Consider the following 26,266-nt stretch of genomic DNA (forward strand, 5'->3'; position numbering starts at 1 on the left):
AAAAGAACTAAACTCCCATACATACTTATCTTGGGTAAATCACCTTAGCTCCATTTCCTCAGGTGTAAAGTAAGGAAACTAATTCCAATGGCTACTGTGAGGTCAAATTTATCATAAGCAATGTCTGAATATGTACTGTTAGTTAAACATTATATAGAAGGGAAGGAGAAAATGTAGGAAAATGGTTTAGCAAAGGAATGTTATAAACATGCAAGCTAGGTCAAAGGAAGTGCACCAAGGAATAGTTTAATCAAGTTCAATAACAGATTATTGCAACATTAAATATATACTTCTAGATTACTAAAGATGATCAAGAGAAAAAACATAATAATAATAGCAATAATGGCTAACACTTAACAAGTGCTTATTATAGGAAAGGCAATGTTTTGAGGGCTTTCTAATCTGAGTTAGGAAGTAGACTTTAATAATAACAAAAATGAGACTGAGTCTCAACAACCTTAACCCAACCTTACCCACAGCATTTCATCATGATAAAAATAAAGTAACTGTAAGTGGGCACATCTAGTAAAAGATAACTACCTGGTTATCACTTATTGAATACAAAAGCAATAGATAAGATTACCTTTATCTGGTTCTGCAAATCCTTGCCAATTTAGGGGATAAAAAAGCAGGCTAGTTGGAATTAATGTAATTTAGATAGAGCTATCCAGAGGGCTTACCCACTTTGTCCAGCACCCCAAGATTCTTGACTACCAGTTCCCATTTGACAGCTCCAGCAGGCAAGTCAACAGAGCATCAAGCAGGAAGTGTTTATTCAACTGCCTTCATGGCCAGTCACATAAATTTCAAAAATTACATGATTTTTTAAACTTATAAAAAATAACAATTAGTACATGGGGGAAATTTACATACTCCTCTGTGAGGTGGACCACTTCTTCGATCATGAGAAAAACTGCGGCCCTCGTCATATTCTCGGTAACCAACATGACTGTAATATCTACTGTAGCTTCCTTCACCAGGTCTGTCTAGCAGTGGTGGTTTCTTTGGCACAATATTAACTACTCTACGGTAGCCATCCTAAAACAGACAAAAAGAAATATATAAAAATCACTAACTTCTCTATTTGGTTTTGGAAAGGTTTTTAAAAAAGCACAGGAGTTCTTATCCTTAATCAAATAGAGTAAATGTATAAACAAACAAAAATGCATTAATGAAATAACATGACTATAACTAATAGTAAGGTCTTCACATGAATTAAAGGAAATAAAACTGTTCAACGAAGAAAGCCAGGTGTTTAAAATAACATGCAGCAATGCAAAAAACCAATCATAAGTAAAAGAAAAAGTACAATATTATTGTTTTAATAAAAAATAAACTACAAAAGTGAGAATGTTACAGTAGCTCTAATCCCTAACTGTCTAGGAATTTTATAAGTAAAACCATTTAAGATAGCACACATCTTGGGTCTACTGTGTTTGAAGTACTGTTCAGAAGAAATATAAGATTTTTACACATAACCAACAGCAAACAGGGAGGTAATACTGAGCTAGAAAGATCTAGAGAAAACATTTTGCCATTTCTCCAGCAGCACTAGAGAGAGGAGAGACTTGGACATCACGAGTTTTGAAGCAAAATAAAACTCGTTATAAAATTTGAACTAATTTTCAAAGTAATACGTTAATGTTTTAAAGTTTTAGCAGCTGAATGGATTCTTAGTGGGAGTTGGGAAACTGGACAGAGGGAGAACACCTGTCTTAGACAAGAACACCTGTCTTAGACAAGAAGCTGTTGTAAAATAACTAAACAAAAATGATTATCAACAAGAAGAACTGGAGAGCTACAGAACATATATCTGTAAACAATCTGGTCTTAAGCAATCTTGCCATGTTTATCAATATCAGATGAGGTATATGGGAAAGAAACTGGCAAGCTATCTAAGTATACGATATGATCAATATCAGTTAACTAATTTCACAAAATGAAAAACCAAAATATAATGCCCAATGTTCAGGGCTGGTTATTTTACCACCTTAAGTCTCAGTTTCATTATCTGCAAAATGAGATTAATATTAGTTACCTACCTCATGGAGTTGTGAGGATTAAATAAAAACCAATTTGTAAAACATTTAGCACAGCAGGACACACTAAGTGCTCAAAAAATGTTTGCTATTTTGATTACTATTTTTGCAAGTCTAAGTGAAACACTAAATTCCTCAAAGTGTCTATTTCCTTACATTACTTCTTAGCATTAATAACTACAACTATTCAGATATAAATAATTACATCCAATTCAAATTTCCCGATGGGTAGGAAATTTGTCAATGTGCTAGGAAAAAATAAAATCAATAGTTCATATCTATTTGACAGTTAAAATGACCTACCTAATTTTTTTCTATGGGGATACAACTTGGTTTCCTTCTTTAGTATGTTAGACATTAAATTGTAATATATATTCTGTATGATTACATAAAATATAGTACACAAATGAATTTATTGACTCTTTCTTCTAAACACTATCTTTCACAGAGATTTCAATTAAATCTAAACAAATACTGAGTTTCTTTAAAAAAATTGGCATTAAGCCAAAATTAACATTACAATTTATAGCATTTTCTATTTCAAAATTTATTATACATAAAATTAGAATCACTGATTTCTCCAGTTTCAAGAAACCATAAAATTCCACTCCACAACACCCTTGTTTGTACATGCTTTGGTGAAGGGATGGTGGGGTGAGCATATACGCCTATTAATGCTTCTATTAATAGACAGCTTATTACTTTACCAAGCAGCCTGTTTCTGTGTTCAACTCCCCCAAATTACTACAAAGTTATTTCAGGATTTTAAAATGTATATGGTAAAACTTTCAAAGAAGTAAAACTCAAGTCACATTTAGTTATATATTTAACAAATTGTTTCTACAAAATAATACAAATGAAAATAATCATTCCAAACTTGTTAATCAGCAAAAGAAAAAAATCTCCTAATGACAGTTCTTACATCTAGCAATGAAGATGAAACTGGCATTTCCTTTATGTTTTGAGAAAGTCTTCAAATGTAAGTAACATTATACCATCTCTGCTCTGTAGGCATCTAATCTTAAGGAAAATTCCCTCATTCTATGAAAAGATTTAAGGAAACGAAGATGACTGTAGGAGTCTGTGACAAAGCAAGACTATTTTCAGAGAGTTCATAGCTCATACCATTCAAGATATACCATTCAAGAATTTTTTTCTTTCCGATAAAATCCATGATGAGAGGCAAAGATTTCAGAATTTCTCTTTCAAAAGCTTATATTATTAAGAAAGTTCAAACAGTATTTTATATTACTTACAAAGCCAGATCTGAAAGGAAACACCACCACTGTTTGAAATTCTTGTACAAATCTTACATTAAGCTATAAATATGTAATTTTCCTTCCTAAATGCTAATGGAAGTACACAAGGCTTCAGATACTGATGTTTGGAACCTCCTTTTTAGAAATGTTTTGGAAAACAATGGCACCATAATACATAAACCAGAAATAAAAATTATGACTTATGAAGAATATGTTATAGAGTGTTTTTAAGGACAACAGGATCATTTTCAATTAATTAAAAAATAAACTCAATGGAATAGAAACATTTCTATTATTTAAAATGCAGATGGATCCATCGGATTTGCTTCTCCATAGTGTTAATGGTATGATCAGTCAGACCAAAAATAAAAAGTATATGTAGTTCATTAAAAAAAAAAACAATAAATTTGAAAACCCATTTTACTTAATCATTTATCCACTCTGGCAGGACGTAGAAAGCAAAAACATGTATATAAACTTAACCATGTTTTTGAGAAGTTATAGTTCTGTTTTTTTACACTTTTGTAATTGTCATTACCTTAGAGACGAGACAATTCCTACCACAAGGCTGTCTGCATTTCTGAAATATGTACTATTCACAGTTTGCTTGTGCTAATAGAAATCTGATCAGTTAAGATACATATCAAATTAGTTTTGCAATTTTGAAATCTGAAATGGTGATTGTGTCTTGTTGCAAAACAACAATTATTTCTTCATTTTCTATAAATTCCAATTTAATATAACTACCTGTTATGAGAAACACTTTCATTTTAGTTAAGTAAAAGCACCAAGTTTGATGTTTTCTTTGATTCAATATATAAATTACATCAAATTTCCCATACTAATGTTTAGGCTCATTACTAACTGGGTACAGATTATAAGGATTACATTTCTTTAAAAACATTTATTTTCCATTGTCCTTAAAATATACTTTGCACCCATTTTAACACAAAAACATTTTATTTAAAATAAAAACTTTAATATATAAGCACCCCCTTAAGCATCTTTATCTTTTAGGAACACATACTGAAATATTTTCATTTGAAATAAGGCTTTTTGGATTTACTTCAAAATAATCTAGGAGGGAGGAAAGTGGTGAAGGCATAGACAAAACAACATTGACCATGAGTTGATAATTACCATTTGAATGATTTGTCCTTGGGAGTTCATTACATCATTTTGTTTACTTTCATATACTTAACTTTCACCCTTATAAAAAGTCAAAAACAACTAAAACATTAACCTACCAACAAAGTAACTAAGTACAATGGTACATGTAACTATTCAATGCCATTATTTCCTGACACAATCAACTTAGTATGAATGCAAGTTTCATGGGCACAGAAACTTTGGTCTTATTCACTGCTCTATTCCCAGCACCTGGAACAGTACTTGGCACACAGCAAGCACCACATACATAACATACATTCCACTTTGCTATCTCAATTTTACACTCCTGTTGGCATCACATGCTTTTTACTAGAAAAGTACCACACCTAACTAAAAAATTTGATTACCCACCAGGCTGGTGGACTTCTGCTTTCAAAAGCCTGAGGTTTCCTCACTCTGATCCTTCATGTTTTATGACATGTCTCTGTATTGTAGCACTTATTGGTTTAATTCACTCACTGAATTTTCAATGAAATACTGATTTTTCTGGGTCATTGCAATGGCTTTCGGGAATAATGGGTCAAATATCTGAAACTGGAACTGCCCCAGAAAATTAGGATAGGACTTCCCTGGTGCAGTAGTTAAGAATCAGCCTGCCAATGCAGGGGGCACGGGTTCAAGCCCTGGTCCGGGAAGATCCCACATGTCGCGGAGCAACTAAGCCCGTGCGCCACAACTACTGAGCCTGCGCTCTAGAGCCTGCGAGCCACAACTATTGAGCCCACGTGCCACAACTACTGAAGCCCGCGTGCCTAGAGCCCGTGCTCCACAAGAGAAGCCACCACAATGAGAAGGCTGTGCACCACAACGAAGAGTAGCCCCCACTCGCCACAACTAGAGAAAGCCCACGCATAGCAACGAAGACCCAATGCAGCCAAAAATAAATGAAATAAGATAATTTTTTGGAAAAAAAATTAAGACGTACTATAGAATGTAGCCAAGAATTGATCATATCTCTCTGGAAATAGTGACAACAAAAATAAAGTTAAGTTCATGCAATTCTGCCAGCCAAAAAAATTAAACACCTCCTAGGGCAGCTCTACACAAACGAACATCAGCAAATGAACACTTAAGATTTTGTATTTCACACATGTAATTTTCACATTTCAAGTAAACTGTAAAAAAAAAACATTGCACTTTAGGTAATGATATGCATGTTTAGGTAGGTAATGTAAAGTGTACTGTTGTCCACAGTTTACTTTGAAATGCATCCCCAAAATTTGATGGATTAAGTGTATGCATAAAGGACAGACAGATGGATAAAGACATGATAAAACAAGTTCAGTTAAATGTTAACAGTTGAATCTAAATGATGAGTAAATGGATGTTCACTATAAAATTCAACTTTGCTGTAGGTTTGAAAGCTTTCATAATAAAATACTGAAAAAAGTTTTATTTACATGGGGAAATTTACAGGAACACTGACTGGGTAAAACAATAAAATGCGAGGCATAAAAAGAATTAAATTATGCATGTGCACACTTTTAATAAAAGTGTTTCATGAAATAAGAGTGGGAAGAAAAGGAATATTTCCACATTAATATACTTTAAGCAACAGTATCTGGAATATGTATATAACTGAATTGCTAAATGAAGTAGACTTGATTATTTATTTCAAGTTGGATTAAAAACAGATGTCTGATTTTATCTTGGGTACATTTAAATATGAGAATATATGGAACAAATATATGTGCCATATATTACCTATAAGACCTTAGAAATTAACAAACTCATGTTCTGAATTCACTAAAAACTTGATTTCTGATTGGCTAGAGTCTCCAGGAGGGAAATAACCAATGACAAAAACAATAGATACATTCAACTAACCCAAGGAAATAAATATTGTTATGTAATTACTTAATTATAAAACCTAATTATGTAACTCAAAACTAATTATATGTGACAGAAAAATTTTTAAAAGAAAAATTTTTTTGGCCGCACAACACGGCTTGCGGGATCTTAGTTTCCCAACCAGGGTTTGAACCCGGGCCATGGCAGTGAAAGCTCCAAGTCTTAACCACTGGACTGCCAGGGAACTCCCAAAAAATAAAATTTTTTTAAAATGTTGCTGCTCATCACTACACTCAGTCTTTACAATTCTCACTGCTACCAAGATTAGAAAATCTTTTACTTAATATGCATTTGTTAAAGGAACAGAAGAAGAAGGCAGGTAGAAGCAGATAGGACTGCTTCAGTCCCAGTTACATTACAGTGCCCCAAATATAAGCTGCTAGTGTTTTGATCCTAGTTTCCAAACTTTAAAAAGTTTGGAAAAAGTTTAAAAACATCTTTAAAAATCTGAAATAAGCCAATGGAAAATGGACATTTTATGTTGCAACTTCATTAAAATGTTCCACATTGCCTATCTGTTCCCTATCAAGCTAACAAGGCGGACTTCCACAACTGGAAATTTACTGGTATCTAAAAGCCATTGTTACAAAACTTGAAAAAGGCTACAAAATCATATAACCAAGCGCACAGAAATTACAGATTAAAAAGTAGAAAGCATGGTTTTAAAAATAAAGACCTTACAGGGACTTCCCTGGTGCTCCAGTGGTTAAGACTCCACGCTCCCAACGCAGGGGGCCCAGGTTCAATCCCTCGTCAGGGAACTAAATCCTGTGTGCCGCAATTAAAGATCCCACATGCCGCAACTAAAGATGTCACAACTAAAGATCCTGCATGCTGCAACTTTATTTATCCTGGCACAGCCAAATAAGTAAATAAATATTTTTAAAAATAAAATTAAAAAATTAAAAGTAAAGGCCTTACAGACATCTAGAAGTTAAATGTAGATGTTGGGTGATAATCAATGTCCTCCCAACAAAGGAATGTGTATGTTTACATGCAGATTCTGTGTAGTATACTTCTTTGGGCTTAAGTCTCCTATTTATCTACTCAAGTTTAAGACTAAATAAAAATTTATGTGAAGCACCTTAAAAGTAACTTATTATTGACACAGAAGTAACTTTTAAATGCTCTAAAGTGCTAAAATAATAATTGATATATTTGTCAAGTTGTACATTGAGGATAAGCTTTCCAATACTCAAATTAAGTGTAATTTAACATCAGCACCAAAATACATGTGTCCAATTGCCTTCCAGGTTTATCAAAGCTAGAAGCTCACAAAATAGTTGCTTTATAACTGAGGTCATACTAGTGTAGTAGGTACCTTCTAGAGTCCCTATTTGATGTCATACTTTATGTCATAGCAATAGTTTCTCAAACACATTTCTGATGTATCAGAACTGGGAATGAATGGGACAAAGGGAACAGTAAGAAAAAAAAAGAGAAATGCAGTAAAATTGTTTGGAGAACAGAACCCAAACATACAAAATAAAATAGAACATTAACTTTGTCTATCCCAGACACTAATGAGAGTGGGTTATCACTTTATGAAGGACTAGCTAAGAGTGGGTTATCACTTTATGAAGGACTAGCTAAAGTTTTACATTTAGAAAAAAAAATATATTCTGTCCTTTCAAAATTTTAGGTAAAGTTTTATTTAGGTATGACAGCCACATAAAAAAGTGTACAAACCGTAAATGTATTTCTGGATAAATTTTCACAAGGTAATCACACTGTGTAACTACCACCCAGATCAAGAAACTGAACACTCCCAGCATGGCAAAAGCCTTCCTGTGCTCTTTCCCAGTCACTACCTCTGTCTCCCAAAAGTAACCTCTTTCCTGGCTAGTTCTGCCTGTTTTGAAACTTTGTATAAAAGGCATCATACAGGACACGCTCTTCTTTTTTCCAGTATTGCTGTTGCATATGGCAGCAGTCCATTCTTTCTCATTGCTGTATAACTGCACAATTAATCTATCCATGCTGTTGGACACTTGGATTGTTGCCAGTTTGGAGTTCTTACGAATAATGCTGCTTGGGAACATTCTTGTACATATCAATATCATACACCAATATACTTTTTAAAATAACATTAGATGATCTCTGCTTTGTAAGCAAGTATTTTAAAACTTTTAATTATGTTTTTATTAGATCCAAAGTCAGAATTACAACTTTAGTGATTTACATTTCTAGTTCCAGTGTCACTTAAACACTTTAACCCAAGAATTCTGTCGGTCCCTGAAATCAGATGTGAATAAAAAATTACTTTTTCACCTAAAAGTAGGCAACAAACAACACAACAGCAAAAGCAGTATCTGTGGCTTCACCATCAACAGAAATCACAGATATTTTTATGTTCATGTTATAGCTGTTGCAGATACCTCAAAGTATCATTTACACTCATCACTCCTTTGAAAACACAGCAATGAAATCCCCACCACTAGTTCTTGCTTGATAGCTAATGACCTACTAAAAGAAGTATATATTACTATATCACAAATTTGGTTTCTAATAGTTTTATAATTATATTCAAATATAAGTGGTCTCCTTTAATTCTGTGTATTTTATTTTATAGTTTTAAAAATGCTATTCTAGGGCTTCCCTGGTGGCGCAGTGGTTGAGAGGCCGCCTGCCGATGCAGGGGACACAGGATCGTGCCCCGGTCTGGGAGGATCTCACATGCCGCGGAGCGGCTGGGCCCGTGAGCCATGGCCGCTGAGACTGCACGTCCAGAGCCTGTGCTCCGCAACGGGAGAGGCCACAACAGTGAGAGGCCCGCGTACCGGAAAAAAAAAAAAAGAAAAAATGCTATTCTAGGAAGAGATCCATAGGTTTCACAACACTGCTAAAGGGATCATGGCACAGAAAAGGTTAAGAACCTACGCTTTTTTAACTAAAATGTAGGTGTAACATAAAAAGCAAAGGGATAATTTTCCAAGAGCCATCAAAGGGGTATAACATATGGAAAGGAAAGGAAGGCTTTAAATTACTAACCATAATAAGACCAAGTTCACCAGAAAAAATGTAGTGTCCTGAGTCTTGTGGAGGGGGGATATGGAAATACAGAAGGATTTATAAAGTAACAGAAGTTGATTGGTGGGGGGGCAGTTGGAGAGACCAATCTAATGGAATTAAAAGAAGAGAGACCAGAGGAATGAACTTGGACAAGTTTTGGGCACATTCCACGCTCCAGAAGGAGAAAAGCAGTCTGGGCTCCTCCCCATCGAGGAGAAACCTAGCAGCCAGTGAGATTTACCTTTAGGAACTTACAATTGAGTACATCGAGTCTGATTTTAAGGGCCCTTGTGGTAAAAACATACCTCCCTATCTGCTTACCACTGATGAAATTATGAAAATTGCCTCTGTTTCACTTTTACACACACACAAAAGGTATAAAATGAAAACATTTGGGTTTGTTTAAATTTTACTACAATATCCTCATTCATTGAGGACTTCCCTCACCTGTCATCTTTACCTCAACTGCCATCATCAGCAACTTCAGTGTTCAGCTACAATCTGACTTTCTTAACTCTGCATACAGGAATCACCTGATGAACTTTTAAACAACACTATTGTCCAGATCTTATCCACAGAGATTATGACTTAATTATCTAGGGCCCATTCATGGGTATTTAAGAGCCCTCTAGGTAATGTACAGTGAGGACTGACAACCCCTAATCTAGATTACTGATCCAAGATCTAACCTCAAAGTTTTGTTGACCTCAACTCCAATAACCTTCACCCACCCTCATTCCCACCACCATATACTGAACTTCAGTCACCCAGAACTGTTCCATCTTGGAAACTCTACATTCCAAAATACTGATTGCTTATCTTTCCACCATACCCTGGTCTTCAACCTCATTAAGCCTTTCCTGTTCCTCAACCCCTTACTTCTTTCAATCCATTGTCCCTCTCATAGCCTTATTCCCTTTCCTAATCAGCCCATTCCACATATCGCCTCAATAATTCTTCAATATCCTTATCTCCCTGGATCCACCATTCATTTTGGAATCTTAAATCAATACAACTTGCTTTCTCTACTCCCAACCTGGGCTACTTAGATAATAAAGTACACAATCCTGCAGATTGGTGCCCCTATAAAATTTAAGGTACATAAGCTTACAGCCCCTCAGCAACAGTCTTTTTAAACATCTCTAGTCAGGAGATACCTACAATGGCTACACCAAACTTCAATGGCCTCAAGTCTCTATCTCCTCCACTTTCAATAGATGATCTTGCCACCTCTTACTTGAGAGAAAAATAAAGGCTGTTAGCTATGAGCTTTCTCAGATCCATTCTCACACAGACAATGACCTTACTAGAGATAGAGAGGGCCCTACTTATTGGTCTTTATGACACTGATAAACTGATTATTCCCATCTTAAAACTCACTCCTTCCCCAGCATATTTAAGCCAGCTTCCTTGATAAGCAATAGCCTCTGGGCAGGTCCCTCAACTTCCAGTTTTAACAGCTCTTTAAGCCAACTCCCACTGCAGTGTGTTCTATCATATAACACAGCATGCACACATAATGCAGAATGGTGTCTTAAAAGTTTTACGTCATAACTTTCCCCATGATTTTATCATGAGTATTTCCCATTGTTCTCTGAAATTATATTTCTGTATATAAATCTCTGTCTACATTTTAAGGCTTCTAAAACACTGTACTACATTCTAGAAATGTACCATTAACACTCAGAATTGTTTTGAAGATTAGGAAGTTGATATATACCTCACTTATAGTAAGTAGGTACTAGTTAAATAGATAGTTACAATAAATTTCCATTTAAAGTAAGTCATCCCCTCTCTAAATTACCTTATTTTATAATTTGGAGCTATGTAAAAGTGTTACATTAAAAAAAAAAACGTAATTAGAAAAGAAAAAAAAAAAGGCAAACCATCAAAAACAAAGTACGGCTTCCCTGGTGGGGCAGTGGTTAAGAATCGGCCTGCCAATGCAGGGGACACGGGTTCGATCCCTGGCCCAGGAAGATCGCACATGTCGCAGAGCAACTAAGCCCATGCACCACAACTACTGAGCCTGCACTCTAGAGCCCATGAGCCACTTGAGCCCAGGTGACACAGCTACTGAAGCCTGCGTGCCTAGAGCCCGTGCTCTGCCACAAGCGAAGCCACGACAATGAGAAGCCCGCACAACTCAACGAAGAGTAGCCCCCGCTCACTGCAACTAGAGAAAGCCCGCACACAACAATGAAGACCCAATACAGCCAAAAATAAAAACAAATAAATAAATTAATTTAAAAAAAAAAAGGTAAAACAAACCCAACTATATATTCAGTTAATGGCATAACCACACAGAAAATTCTTTTAAGTATCCCAAATTTCTAACGGGATATATCCATGGGAGAGTAAGGGACCTAAAAAAATAATTTTTAAAAAATTCATCCCTTTTCCCATCCCTGTGTTAGTCCTACACCTTGTTTATCTATCACTTGTTTGTTCTAGGTAAACTATAAAATAATTCTATCAAGCTGAAAAAAATTTTTAATTGAGATTTTGATTAGAAACATCAAGACTATTAATTAACCTGGAAAGAAATGACATTTTGTAATAATTAAGTCTGCCCCTTCTGAAATATGGGCGGCCTCTTCATTTTTTCCAACTTAATTCATTTTAGATCAACCCCAAGCTAAGTTGTAACCTAGGCCAAATGACAACCATGAAGATGATATCACCCATTTAAGTGGGTTGTAGGATTTACTTACAAAATATACAAAAAATAACTAACATATAAACTAATATTTGTGCCCTTTGATAGTGTATAATGAATCCATAATATACCCATATACCATCACCATGAGCCCAATCCCTTGGTGCTTAGAATGGGCCTAAGCAAAAATTTAGTAAGATTGACAGCTTCTTGACCTTACCCAAACCCTCCCTTGGGTCTCTATAGAGGATTTTGAGGAGAGAAAGAGAGCATACATACATTCAATAAACAGTGAGCTCCTACTATGTGCCAGGTACTAAACACAGTGCTGGGAATATAATAATAAGCAAAACAGCAAGCTCCTTTAGAAAAGAAAAGGACTGGTTCAAAATTACCAATTCCCAGAGCAACAAAGAGACAAGCAGTAGAACAGCAAAGCAGAAACTGCCTACCTCCTCCTACTTTAGAATTTCACATAACCAATTTGCAAACATTTTTAGGAATATAGAAAAACAGGTGACAGCCAATAGTAGGAGCAGGTGCTCAAATATTTCTTTGTTAACTCATGGTCTGAGCTTTATCAAACCTCAAATTTTCTTCACAAACTAACTCCCTTTTAGAAATTTAAGCAAGAAATATAAAATACAGATTTTCTACATAAATAAAATGTTGCCTTTCATTTTCAAACTTTTGACTTTTAAAAGATAAGCTTGATCTATCTACATTTCAACTAGCTTTTGGTAGACAAAATTCACTTGGTTCTGAATTATTCTACAGGTAAGAACAACTTACACTGGGGTGACTTCGAGGAGGTACTCTTTCTCTTGGAGGTCTTTCATAGTCATATCGTCCCTCAGACCACATTTCATCTCTTCTGTAAGCCACTAAAGAATAAAAAAAAAGAAATCAAAGAATAATGGGTTTTATGTTACTATGAAATAGTAAAGAAGAAAAGGAAAAAGTAAATGATTACATTCTAATACAGATATTTTCCAGAGATACTTAAGGGAAAAAAAAATGTAAGTGATCAAAAGGAAAAAACAATGATTATGGCAATTCTTCAAAACAATTTGAAATTTTCTTTAAAAAAAAAATGTAATTGAAAGCCCCACCTTCCTTCTATTTCCAAGGCTATTTAAAAGCTTCAAAGACCTTATTCTCATCAACTTTGGGAAGATCCATAAGACCACAGATTTTTCATTCTCATAGAGTAAAAATTAGAAAAGATTCATTTTAATGAACAGTGTAAAAGACTAATAAGCAAAGCTGGATGGTGTGTACAACAGTAGTTTCAGCTTTTCTACATCCTTGGAGCTTACTGTCTCTTTATGTCCAATGAAGTGGTTTTAACTGAAAAAAATACTAAATAAACACTCCTGTAAAAACACACTCAACAGGACTTCCCTGGTGGCACAGTGGTTGAGAATCCACGTGCCAATGCAGGGGACACGAGTTCAAGCTCTGGTCCGGGAAGATCCCACACACCACAGAGCAACTAAGCCCATGTGCCACAAATACTAAGCCTGCACTCTAGAGCCCACGAGCCACAACTACTGAAGCCGGCATGCCCCAGAGCCCAAGCTCTGCAACTACTGAGCCTGCGCTCTAGGGCCCGCGTGCCGCAACTACTGAGCCCACATGCTGCAACTACTGAGGCCCACGCACATAGAGCCTGTGCTCCGCAACAAGGGAAGCCACCGCAATGAGGCCGCGCACCAGAACAAAGAGTAGCCCCACTCGACACAACTAGAGAAAGCCTGTGCACAGCAACAAAGACCCAACGCAGCCAAAATAAATAGGAAAAAATACCCCACAAAACACACTCAACAAACCTTGAGACAAACCACTCTTGATTTTGTTTTTAATATTATAATCTTATTTTAATGCAGAGTCACCTTCATAAAATTTGAAATTAAAAGTTCTGTCAGCATTTTTTCCATTTGGGATGCAGAGAGAGGCTTCCTACTTTAACAGACAGCTGACATTTTCTGGGTAGAGGGCTAATGCAGTGCGTTACAGAGTCCAGACGAAAGAGCATCTGTGAACAGGTAAACAAGGCAAATAAGACAGAAGATGAGAATAGGGTACAGGAAACAGCCCAAAGGTCATTTACATGAAATGGTGATACAGTAATTGAGGGGTTGGCAAATGTTTTTTTAACGGACCAGACAAATATTTTTGGCCCTGCAGATCACAAGTCTCTGTCACGACTACTCAATTCTGGTAGTATAAATGACAGCAGTCATAGGCAATATATATATATGTATGGGTGTGGCCGTGTTCCCAAAACATTTTATTTACAAAACCAGGCAGGTGGCCCACAGGGAATAGCTTGACAAGCCCTGGAGTAGATGACAAACGGTTAACAGGGCAGAACTGGGAGAGGGTGAAGTAATCATGGTGCAGGTTAGAACTGTGAACCATCCTGATGTGTAGAAGGATGATCATGAGCGAGAAGTGAAAATGGAACAGGTACCAAGTTATGGCCTTTTAGTACATAGAAAATAAGGCAACAAGTCCACATACATAGTCCACAGATCAGTGAAGATGAAAAATATTTCAGAGAAGCCATATGTCAAGAGATTTTTGGTGGTTCTTTCTGATGTAATACTAAGGGGGAAGAAAAAGAAATAGACAATCCATTTTGGCAGCACAGAACTGTAATAGTTTAGGTTAGTTTATGCTAAAGAAAAAACAAAGACTGGAAGATGAGAGCAATATTTTTTTAACACTATCATAGTAAAATCAATCTTAATTTTCTCTGTACAAACAAACCTATACTATTTTCTAATACAATCAGACCAAATAAAATGAACTAACTAACCAAAGATGCCTAGGGAAATGTTCATTTAAATTACAAATTAGCTTTTAACATTATGCATACATCAACCTGAATTCTAACTCTACAATCAGACATCATTAACAGTGTTATTTCAAAGTAACCAGTCTTTTAGGTAGAAGAACTGATGGAAGCTTAAAAGGAAAAGAAATAGTCAACATGGAAAAGAAACAGTCAACATTGCTTCTCCTCACCTACCTTTACTGAATCCAGGTTTCAGTAAAAGGGTTTCAGTCTAAAGAATGAGTTAGGTTTTATACTACTTAAGATACAGTACACAGAAATAGTAACAGCAACAAACTGAAATCAAATCACAGGAAAAAAATCAACAACCCAAAAGAAAAATTGACATATGATATGAAGACAGTTTACAAAAAAGGAAACACAATGGCTCAATCTTTTGAAAAGATGCCCACCTTTCTTCAAAATAAAGAAGATGAAAACTAAAACTATAATGGAGTACCCAAAGCTCTGAAGAAAGCAAACTGTTTTGATGAGAATAAGGAAAGCAACACTCATAATTAACGGAGGAAGTATAATTTGGAATAGACTGGGAACAATTTGACAGTATCTATTGAAAATGTTAAATGCACATATGCTTTGACCTGGCAATTCCACTTCTACGTATACTTGTACATGTGCATGGCAAAGACTGAAAGCAACCTAAAATGTCCCTCAGGAGGGTACAGGTTAAATACAGTGCTGTACATTCACATAAAGGAATTCTATGCAAACCATTTCGAAGAAAAATAATCCCATATATAACAATATAGAAAGATTGCCAAGATACACTGCTAAGTAAAAAAGAGCAAAGGGCAATCTAACATGTAGAGTATGCTGACACTCTGGAAGTAAAAAGGCAAGTTATGAATACATATATGCTTTTGCACAGACCAGTTCTGGGAGTATAAGCAAGAGAACATAACCGTGCCTGCGTCTGGGAAAAACGGGGTGGCTGGAGTATAGGAGGGTAAATATTTCCACCGCATGTTTTATACATCTTGTCATCTATTATAAAAATAAGAAACTGTTTTTAAAGGTCCTGAAAATCATTCAATAAGTATAATGTGTCAATTGATGGCAAAAATTATGACTATAAATTAATGAACTAAAGGAGAACATAAGGAAAAGATTTTGTAATTAATGAGAAACAAAAATAAACTACAAGAATTCTAAAGAAATTCTATATAGTTTCTTAACTAGATACAGCAATAAAATACTGAAATCTACTGGCTGCCCACAAAGAATGTATGAATAATTACTATACTACTTACTTGAGTCTTTTCAGGAATCAAATTTAAAGTTTTCAACAATCTCCTGTAGGTGGGCGGGAAAATACAGACATAAGGATTTGTGCCTGTATGTACGAATGGAGAAAAATAACTAAACCTTCATATTTGTATAAATAAAACTCTCAAAATAAAAAATTATGCGCCTTAATAAGCAAGACTCCCTTCAAACACATCTTTGAAAATAGAAGATATTACTTTGACCACCAGAGGCCACTCAAGTTTTGTAAGAAGAACAAAATTACATCAAGAAGACTTCTAGTCCTAACTTTGCCAGCTGAGAGCTGGACAGGGCATAACTCTTACCCTTTCTCTGAAAGGATTGCACTAGATGTTTAAGTCATTTTTACCTAGAATATTAAAAACACTAGTTTTAAAATACCTCACATATTGAAAGAAAATCTGGCATCCTCAGTCTGGAAAACCCTACAGTTTTATATTGGCAATAAATGGTCCCAAGTTCAAAAGTAATCCCAATATCAAGCCAGTAATCATTGACTCATCAAAGAACACCAAACTTATTAGGTATAAGTTTAATGGAGAACTTTTAATGACTTTCTCTTAAAATATACGAAGTACACTGAGCAGGCTTAGGTAAAATTTAAAAAAACAAAGGGCATGTACGATTAACAAAGGAAATTCCAAGTATTTCAAATATTCTTACGTTTAAAAAAAAAAGTGACTCCAAATCTACTCAAGGCTGTAGCCCTACCTACCACTTTACATGAAATTCAAAGGATAGAGGAATGGGTCTACTAGAAAGACTAGGGTCACCTAATTGCTTTATAGAAATTTTGAGAAGTGCCTCACTAGCTGAGTGCAGAAATAAGACTGTATTTATAGTCTTAAATTTATAGGTCACTCCTGATCTAGTTGCCTTTTTCTGCTTGGCAGTTTGGAAGACAAATAGCAAAAATTTTATTGCAATTACCTCACAGTATTTCTACTTTAATTAATAAATCCACAGCTTACAGAAGCTAAAAAAAAAAAGCAAAGAAAGTAACAGTATTTAATTTTGATGAAAACCTAGCAATTGGAAACAAAGCAGCTAGAACAAGGCAAAAAACAGAAACATAATCATACAGAAAGTCAATAGCACTGTCTAGAATATACATCATCAAGAGACAAGAGACCAATTAAATTCAGTTGTGGAAGAGCTAAACGTAAGCAAATGGATCAGAGTTAAAATCCAGAGACAGAGAAAAAACCTAAATAAAAGCAAATTTATCTGATGGGGAGTCATTGTTTAATAGGTATGTTGTTTCAGTTTGGGAAGATGAAAAGCATTGGGTGGTGGTGATGGTTGCACAACAGTGTGAATGTAAATACTTAACACCACTGAACTGTATGCTTAAATGGCTAAAAAGGAAAATTTTATGTATATTTTACCACAATTTAAAAAAATTTTTTTAACGTGAGTTTATCTGGCACCAGCTGACTCTGCTGAATGTAACAATCACTTCTGTAAGGCATCAATCTGTATTTTGAACTTAATTTCTACGAGAAACAGAGAGCATCCACAGAACAGCAAGTTATTACACTACTGTTACCAAAATTTCAATTCCTATATTTAATCCTATGACAACTTTGCATATTTGACTTCATACCTGATGATGCCCCAATGGAGTATTCACCTTACCTGGTGCTACAGAAATCTCAGTTTCAAGGAAAATGTTTAGTAAATAAGGTAAATTTTCTTTTACCTTAAGAAGTTGACAATTTTTAAAGATCTTAATTTAAAATTTCAATTACTGTAAATATAGGCATAATTTTACAAAAGGAAGTTAGTTTTCTTTACAAATAACAAATAAATTGCTTACATGTCTACATTACAATGATTAAATAGAAATATTAGGCTATAAAGTAATCTCTAATAATCAATTATTTCATTTTTAAGTTACCTCTTACCAGTGAGTATACTGAAATATTAATATCTTTACAGAATCTGCAGGTATTCAGTTTTTAAATGTACTCTTACCATACCTATTGCTTTTACAAAACAGCAATATCAGAATATAATTCTTTATTTTATCCAAATTACTGTGTATTTTCAGAATAAGAACATAAAAATAGTAGAACACAATGTAATGGTGAAATTAAACAGAACTTGGTGTAGCAAAATAATTAGCACCTACTAGTAGAAAACACCCCAAAAAATCAAACACCACTGGTAAGGCCCATGCCAAATTATTAAACTTCTTTTATCCTTAAGAAACCTAGACTACCAAGGGGGAAGGGGGGTGTGGGATGAATTGGGAGATTGGGATTGAAATATATACACTACTGATACTATGTATTAAATAGATAACTAATGGGAACCCACTGTATAGCACAGGGAACTCTATTCAATGCTCTCTGGTGACCTAAATGGGAAGGAAAACCAAAAAAGAGGGGATATATGTGTACATATAGCTGATTCACTTTGCTGTATAGTAGAAACTAACACAGCATTGTAAAGCAACTATACTCCAATAAAAATTAATTTTAAAAAAAGAAGTCTATATAATTGGGGAAGGCAGTAATATAAACAGACGATTCCATATGCAACCCTGTACTGTTAGCAAAACAAAACAGAAGACACAGTTTGATGATTACATACAAAAGAAAGAACATTGGGCTGTAAAGAAGATTGGCTTTAAGCCCGATCTTTAATTAAAACAACAGAAAAGGGAAAAGGTATTAGAGCAGGAGGATATAACGAAGGTACTATAGGATAATAAGGGAAGAATATGCTAATATCACCTTGAATTCAAAGAATCTTTTTTGTAACTTTCAAAGGGCTTTAAAATAACTGATGAGAATGGCCATCATCAAAAAATCTAGAAACAATAAATGCTGGAGAGGGTGTGGAGAAAAGGGAACACTGGCACTGCTGGTGGGAATGTGAATTGGTATAGCCACTATGGAGAACAGTATGGAGTTTCCTTAAAAAACTACAAATAGGGCTTCCCTGGTGGCGCAGTGGTTGAGAGTCCGCCTGCCGATGCAGGGTACATGGGTTCGTGTGCCGGTCCGGGAAGATCCCACGTGCCGTGGAGCAGCTGGGCCCGTGAGCCACGGCCGCTGAGCCTGCACGTCTGGAGTCTGTGCTCCGCAACAGGAGAGGCCACAACAGTAAGAGGCCCACGTACCGCAAAAAAAAAACCAAAAAAAAAAACTACAAATAGAACTACCATATGACCCAGCAATCCCACTACTGGGCATATACCCTGAGAAAACCATAATTCAAAAAGAGTCATGTACCAAAATGTTCATTGCAGCTCTATTTACAATAGCCAGGAGATGGAAGCAACCTAAGTGTCCGTCATCGGATGAATGGATAAAGAAGATGTGGCACATATATACGATGGAATATTACTCAGCCATAAAAAGAAACGAAATTGAGTTATTTGTAGTGAGGTGGATGGACCTAGAGTCTGTCATACAGAGTGAAGTAAGTCAGAAAGAGAAAGACAAATACCGTATGCTAACACATATATATGGAATCTAAGAAAAAAAAAATGTCATGAAGAACCTAGGGGTAAGATGGGAATAAAGACACAGACCTACTAGAGAATGGACTTGAGGATACAGGGAGGGGGAAGGGTAAGCTGTGACAAAGTGAGAGAGTGGCATGGACATATATACACTACCAAACGTAAAATAGATAGCTAGTGGGAAGCAGCCGCAGAGCACAGGGAGATCAGCTCGGTGCTTTGTGACCACCTAGAGGGGAGGGATAGGGAGGGTGGGAGGTAGGGAGACGCAAGAGGGAAGAGATATGGGAACATATGTATAACTGATTCACTTTGTTACAGAGCAGAAACTAACACACCATTGTAAAGCAAGTATACGCCAATAAAGATGTAAAATAAATAAATAAATAAAATAAAATAACTGATGAGTACAGTAACCTTATGATTAGCGGCACATGTTTATGACATTATCCAGATTTAGGCTATTGACCCGTTCTGCAACTGAAGCCAGTCAGCTAAATTTAAACTAAGGTGCTCTGACTCCCAGTGAAGTGATCATGTTACTTACCCTGTCATCACTTCACTAATCTCCTCCCATTAAGGAAGTATCAGAAGTACTCCAGTGAAGTTCTCTGATCCAACACCGTATGAAAACTGAATACAACTGAAAAATGGAAGGACCCCTCTACATGACAATTAAGCAGAGAATAGAATTAGAATTCAGTGTGGGGAATGTAGGCTTCATTTAGAAGTTTGCTAATAACTGGTTGTAGATTACAAAAATCTCATTCTCTTATGCCATAGAGTACGTTTAATATACCATCATGGTATATTTATGTCCAGGAAGAAATAAGCTTTCTTAGAGCATTCCATTGAGCTACCCAACCACTGTCATGTTAGCTTCAATTGAGGGCAAAGATGACAGGGAGGACTTGAATTCTCGGTAAGAGTAGCCTGGAAATTGAGAAACTGGAAAGTCACAGGCAATATTCTTCTGTCAAACTATTCACGCTTTGAATCCACAGGCAAGGCAACAGAGAAAGATCCGTTTTTCATTTTATCTAAAAGGTTATAATAGCAGCTTAGACTACAGAGAAACTCTGTACATTGCTCTAGCCAGCTTCCAGTATTAAATACACACAGGATAAATAGCTTTCCCTCCTTCCCAAATGCATTCTTTTCACTCTTTATATTCATTCAGTAACTATTTTTAACTAGCAAACCATGGTTAGCAATTAGGTCACATTTGACCTCATGCTTTAGATGAGCCATTGGCCTTCACACTGGCAATTGCCCACCCAGGATGCTTTTCTCCAGGTATCTGCATGGTTAAAGCCTTCAATGTCACCTCTAATGTCTTCTTAATGTCATTTTTCTACCAGATCCCCCTAATCTTGCTCTTTTTTTCACAGCATTAATCATCTAAGATACTATATAACTTTGATGTATATTATTGGTCCCTTGCTACTAGGAATGTGAACTATATGAAAACAGGGATCTCTACATTGTTCATTGATTAATATTAAGCACCTAGAATAATTTGCACAACGTATGTGCTCAGTATTCATGGAGTAAATGTATTAAAGCTGGTAACATGCCCCCTCTGGATAAATGACTCCCACATCTCCACTTCCTTTCAAGAGGATATCTCACAGCACCTCCAACTCAATATGCCAGAACAGCTCTTCACACTTCTCAGAAAACTGCTTTATCTCCTGTTTTCCCCATTTTGGTCAATGACACTATATCAGATACCCAAAGACCCAAATCAGAAACCTGAGTCACACAAGACCCAAAACTTTTCATATCTAAGTAACTAAATCCAGGTATATCTACCACCTCAATATATAAGGTACATGTATCTCCACTTCCTGAACCCAGCTACCACTGTCTTTGTTCACATGCTCTTAATCTAGCCATTGGACTCCCTAACAGTAAAACACTGGTCTCCTTGCTTCTGATGTCATCTCTTCCACTCAGCAAACTGCAGCCAGAGTGTTCATTCTGATAAGACACCTGATTTAAAAATCTCAGTTATTCCCCATATCCCAAAGAATGAAGTCTCAGCCTAAACTTGAAAAAGCTTATTTATGACCTTGCTCCTACCATTCCAGCTTCACCTCCTACCAATTCCCCAACAGCCTCCAGAACCTCCAGACATAACAAACTACATCTTGTTCTGCAAGTGTGCCACTATTTCTCACCACCATATCATGGCATGCTTTTCTCCTGCCTAGAATATCTTTCTTCTACTTATTTGCCTTCACCCTCTACCTAGTGCTATATAACATTACATTCAATTTACTTTCCTTCCTCTCCTCCCTCCCAATCTAAACACCACTGCAAAGGCAACAAATGTGTACCTTTCTTACTCCTGTTGCTTAGCACAGTAAAGGTACTTATTAAATATTGATCAAATAAATATATTATTCATATGACCACTACATGAGCCATTCTGAAGAACCTAAATAATAGTTTGTACCTTTTGGTTACTCAGAAAACTTCCAATGAGCACTATTAGATTATGGCTCCTATTACACTTCTCATGACACTAATGCCACTTCATTTTTGAGCAAAAGGTACCAATGAGAATCCTTTAGCTCTAGCACCTAAAGCAGTGATTCTCAACCCTGTGTGCACATTAGAATCATCTAAAGAGCTTTAAAAAAAAATACTAATGCCTAGGTCTTGTCCTCTGAAATCCCTATACAGTTGCCTGGGACATTTTTTTTTAATCTTAAACTTATCTTAGGATGAGATCCATTGATGTTAAAGCAAGGTAAACATATTCCTGATATCCTAAATTAAAACAAGAAGTTTTAAAGTATAGACTTGAACCTAAAAATTACATAATACTACTTCTACTTGAAAATGTTTAAAATTCCAGACATCTAAAACAAAAATGAATTTTAGAATATAGTTAAAGTCTGTGAAGAAAAAAAATAACATTGGATGTCAATTAAAATGGTCAAAATAAAGAATCCACAGGAATTAATTATTGTTCAGTGTCCAGGGAGAGATAAATGCAGGCAATGATACTTAAAAAAAAGCCAAGAAAATTTAAATATAATCTTGAGAGAGTGCTTAAGTGTAGATGAACAACAGTCAATGGTAGAAATCCAAGAAAACAGAAAGGAATTGGGGAAGATAAAACGTCCATGAGAAAGATACAAACTACCAGGGCAGAAGACTGGCATTGCAAAGGAGTGGGAAATGAGCCTGCATAGGTATTCAACAAGCTTTCCTTTCCTCCCCTGAAGGAGATATTATCCCTCCCATCCCAGAAAAAAAACCACAGAGGCTCTGAAAAGTTCAAATATCAGAGGCATACGGAGCCTGGAATCAAACTCAGGCCTGTATGACTTTAAAAACCAAGCCCTTTCCACCTTGCTTCACAAAGCAAACAGGCAAGGACAGAGAAAACAAAATTCAAGGGCATTAAATGGCACAACAAAGCAAAAAAACAGGGACCTGCCTGGTGGCGCAGTGGTTAAGAATCTGCCTGCCAATGCAGGAGACACGGGTTCGAGCCCTGGTCCAGGAAGATCCTACATGCCACGAAGCAACTAAGCCCGTGTGCCACAACTACTGAGCTTGCATGCTGCAACTACTGAAACCCGTGTGCCTAAAGCCCGTGCTCTGCAACAAGAGAAGCCACCACAATGAGAAGCCTGTGCACCACAACGAAGAGTAGCCTCCGCTCACTGCAACTAGAGAAAGCCCACGCAACAACGAAGACCCAACGCAGCCAAAAATAAATAAATTAAAAAAAAATAAAGATACATGTCAACTAAATACTTAAGAAAAAAATGCGAAAAACTAGAGGAGGAGCTCCCTGTAGGCTTTTAAACCTAGAAATAAGGTGAGGGGAAAAAATGTCATTCCAAATGACATTAACCTGGCAGTATACAGGAAGGACTGAAGGTGAAGAGGCTAGAGGAAAGGAGATCGCTGATTGCTTCATAATGAACAATAGACCTTAGTACTATTAAAGTACTGCATTCTTTAGTAGTTTCACAAGTTACTTGACTTTTCACTGCTTTAAGGAAACTTCTTTTATGTAAGTATTAAATACTTAGTAGTAGATTATTGTTCATCATAAGTGATCAAGTAACAGAAATTACTCAAATAGGCAAAGTTTGTATGTAATATTTTCAAATCTACATCTCATTTCACATCTGGATGGAGTTTACAGTGTTTAGTGGTCAGCCTCCTTCCAGTCTTTTACCCTCCATTTCACCCTTAAAAAAGGATACTCAGGGCTTCCCTGGTGGCACAGTGGTTGAGAGTCCGCTTGCCGATGCAGAGGACACGGGTTCGTGCCCCGGTCTGGGAGGATCCCGCATGCCGCGGAGTGGCTGGGCCCATGAGCCATGGCCGCTGAACCTGCGCATCCAGACCCAGTGCTCCGCAACAGGAGAGGCCACAACAGTGAGAGGCCCGCATACCACAAAAAAAAAAAAAAAAAAAAAAAAAAAGGATACTCAATTAACTTTGCTAATATGTCATTCATATTTGAAGTTTCCCTGATCAAGAACCCAAACAGTTTCTTATTAATTAACTGTAACAAATCCAAACATCTCTGACCTTTTTACATGCCCCCTTCTACCATCTCACCTAAACTTCTGTTCTCTCGGAAAGGATCATTCATGCCTTCCTCCTCACTGGGTCACAAAGTAACAAACACTACCTTGGAATTGTCTTATTTCCCAAACCGCAATACCTCTTTCCATTCTCTCACTCAACTTCCAAACATCCATAGAGGCCCAGTTCAAAATCTATTATTCTCCAGAAAGCCCATTTCTGAACTCTACAACACTTACAAAAGATTCCATACCAATGGCTGCGAAGCCCACGTGTGACTTATGTTTGGCCCAGGTTTCTTTTTTTTCTCTTTTCCTTTTTTTTTTTCGGTACGCGGGCCTCTCACTGTTGTGGCCTCTCCTGTTGCAGAGCACAGGCTCCGGACGCGCAGGCTCAGCGGCCATGGCTCACGGGCCCAGCCGCTCCACGGCATCTGGGATCTTCCCGGACCGGGGCACGAACCCGTGTCCCCTGCATCGGCAGGCGGACTCTCAACCACTGTGCCACCAGGGAAGCCCCAGGTTTCTTTTTTTTTTTTAATAAAACTTTAGTCCATTGACCACACTTAAAAACTGGAAGATAACCCTTTAAGAAACTGTATTTCCAACTTTCCTTGAAAAGGCTGGACACTCTGGCAACGCTGGGATCACACAGTCACACAGCCACAATCAGCTGTAGCTGAGTAGCAGCTGACATCTTTTGAAAGATTTTTACATTTTGTTTGTTTGTTTTTGTTTGTTTGTTTGTTTTGCGGTACGTGGGCCTCTCACTGTTGTGGCCTCTCCCGTTGCGGAGCACAGGCTCCGGATGCGCAGGCTCAGCGGCCATGGCACATGGGTCCAGCCGCTCCGCGGCACATGGGATCTTCCCGGACCGGGGCACGAACCTGCATCCCCTGCATCGGCAGGTGGACTCTCAACCACTGCGCCACCAAGGAAGCCCAGATTTTTACATTTTAAAGTCAGGAGATGACATCAACCGCCTGACTTCTGAGGCTGTATCTGCAGCAACTGCAATGATTCAAGAAATACATGACTGCCTATTAGGCACTGGAGTTACAAAAGTAAACAAGACAAACAGTCCCTCCCCAAAAGCCTAGCTTAGTAGCACAAAGAGATAAGCAATCAGGATACATCCTATAAGTGCTACTAAAAGGGAAGTAGAGGGCACTTAGCACACAGCAAGGGTACCTAATTCTGTCTATGGGAAGTCAGGGAACACCCCCTCAGAGAAATTGACTAAACTGAGAGCTTTAGCAGGTATAGGAATTATCCAGAAAAAGGTAGGGTAAGGATCAGGAAAATCAAAGAACTTTTGCAAAGACGATGCCTGAAGAAAAAAGCATTAAGAAAGTGAAATCAGTTCCATATGGCTAGAGCCATGACCCACCCACAAACGCAGGTGTCAAAAGAAAGGGCTCAATTGAAAGGGCTGGAGGGAAAAAACAAGTGTTAGTTAGGGTCAGGAGACGTAAGAAAATTTCCATAAAGAGGCTGAATAAGTAAACGTTTGTTAAGCAAGGAAGAAAGGTTTCAGAGAGCCCAGCTGTTGTGTTGAGGGGTGAAATGTGGAAGAAAAGTTGGGGGAAGCAGTGAAAGCCTAAATCAAGGCAGAGTGAGCGAGCACAAAGCAGCACGGGGATGGGGGTGTAGCACAGAAGACCAAAGGGGCTTACATCTTGGACGGTAACCAAGGATAACAGGGATGTGAAGCATGGCAGTTTTGGCTGGCCACAAGTTTGCCAAGATAATTAGTCCCAACGGTCCCCTGGTGGACGCGGAGGCATTCGGGCCTCTCAAAATTCTGCTGCGCCCTGGCTGGATTGCACTTCCGTCTCTCTAGAAGACATCGGCTTCAGTCTGGATTGATTGTGCAGGCTCCAGGAGAGGCTCTGGGCTCCAGGCTGCTGGCACGCAGGCTCCCAGGGAGTGATTAGAGGCCTGGTCTGTGTGTGCTGGTGGGTAGAAGTTAAGTATAAACTACCTTGCATTATTTTCTGTTTTTTCTGTCGGAATGATGGGCCTGTTTACAGCCACTTGGGGAAAAAGCAGTGTGTGCCCATTACAGATTTACAGGAAGAAAAAAGGTGCCAAGAAAGTTAACATGTGT

At 37.1% G+C, this 26,266-nt stretch overlaps 1 protein-coding gene across 4 annotated transcripts in view; it reads right to left on the minus strand.

Annotated features, from left to right (window-relative positions):
• The window catches only part of PPHLN1 (periphilin 1), a 141,345-nt gene that overhangs the window by 114,544 nt on the left and 535 nt on the right, over window positions 1-26,266 (minus strand). Inside the window, exons 2-3 of one of the 4 annotated variants that reach the window (XM_065886603.1) lie at window positions 12,783-12,874; window positions 874-1,038 (exon numbers count right to left, since the gene is read on the minus strand). In XM_065886603.1, the coding sequence (XP_065742675.1) occupies window positions 874-1,038; window positions 12,783-12,854 (237 nt within the window). In that variant the 5' untranslated portion in view covers window positions 12,855-12,874. Of the gene's footprint in view, window positions 1-873; window positions 1,039-12,782; window positions 12,875-26,266 lie in introns of those variants that run through there. The other 3 variants (XM_065886604.1, XM_065886606.1, XM_065886605.1) reach the window with 3 other exon arrangements.

This window comes from Phocoena phocoena, chromosome 11 (assembly GCF_963924675.1).
Source record: "Phocoena phocoena chromosome 11, mPhoPho1.1, whole genome shotgun sequence".
NCBI lineage: Eukaryota > Metazoa > Chordata > Mammalia > Artiodactyla > Phocoenidae > Phocoena > Phocoena phocoena.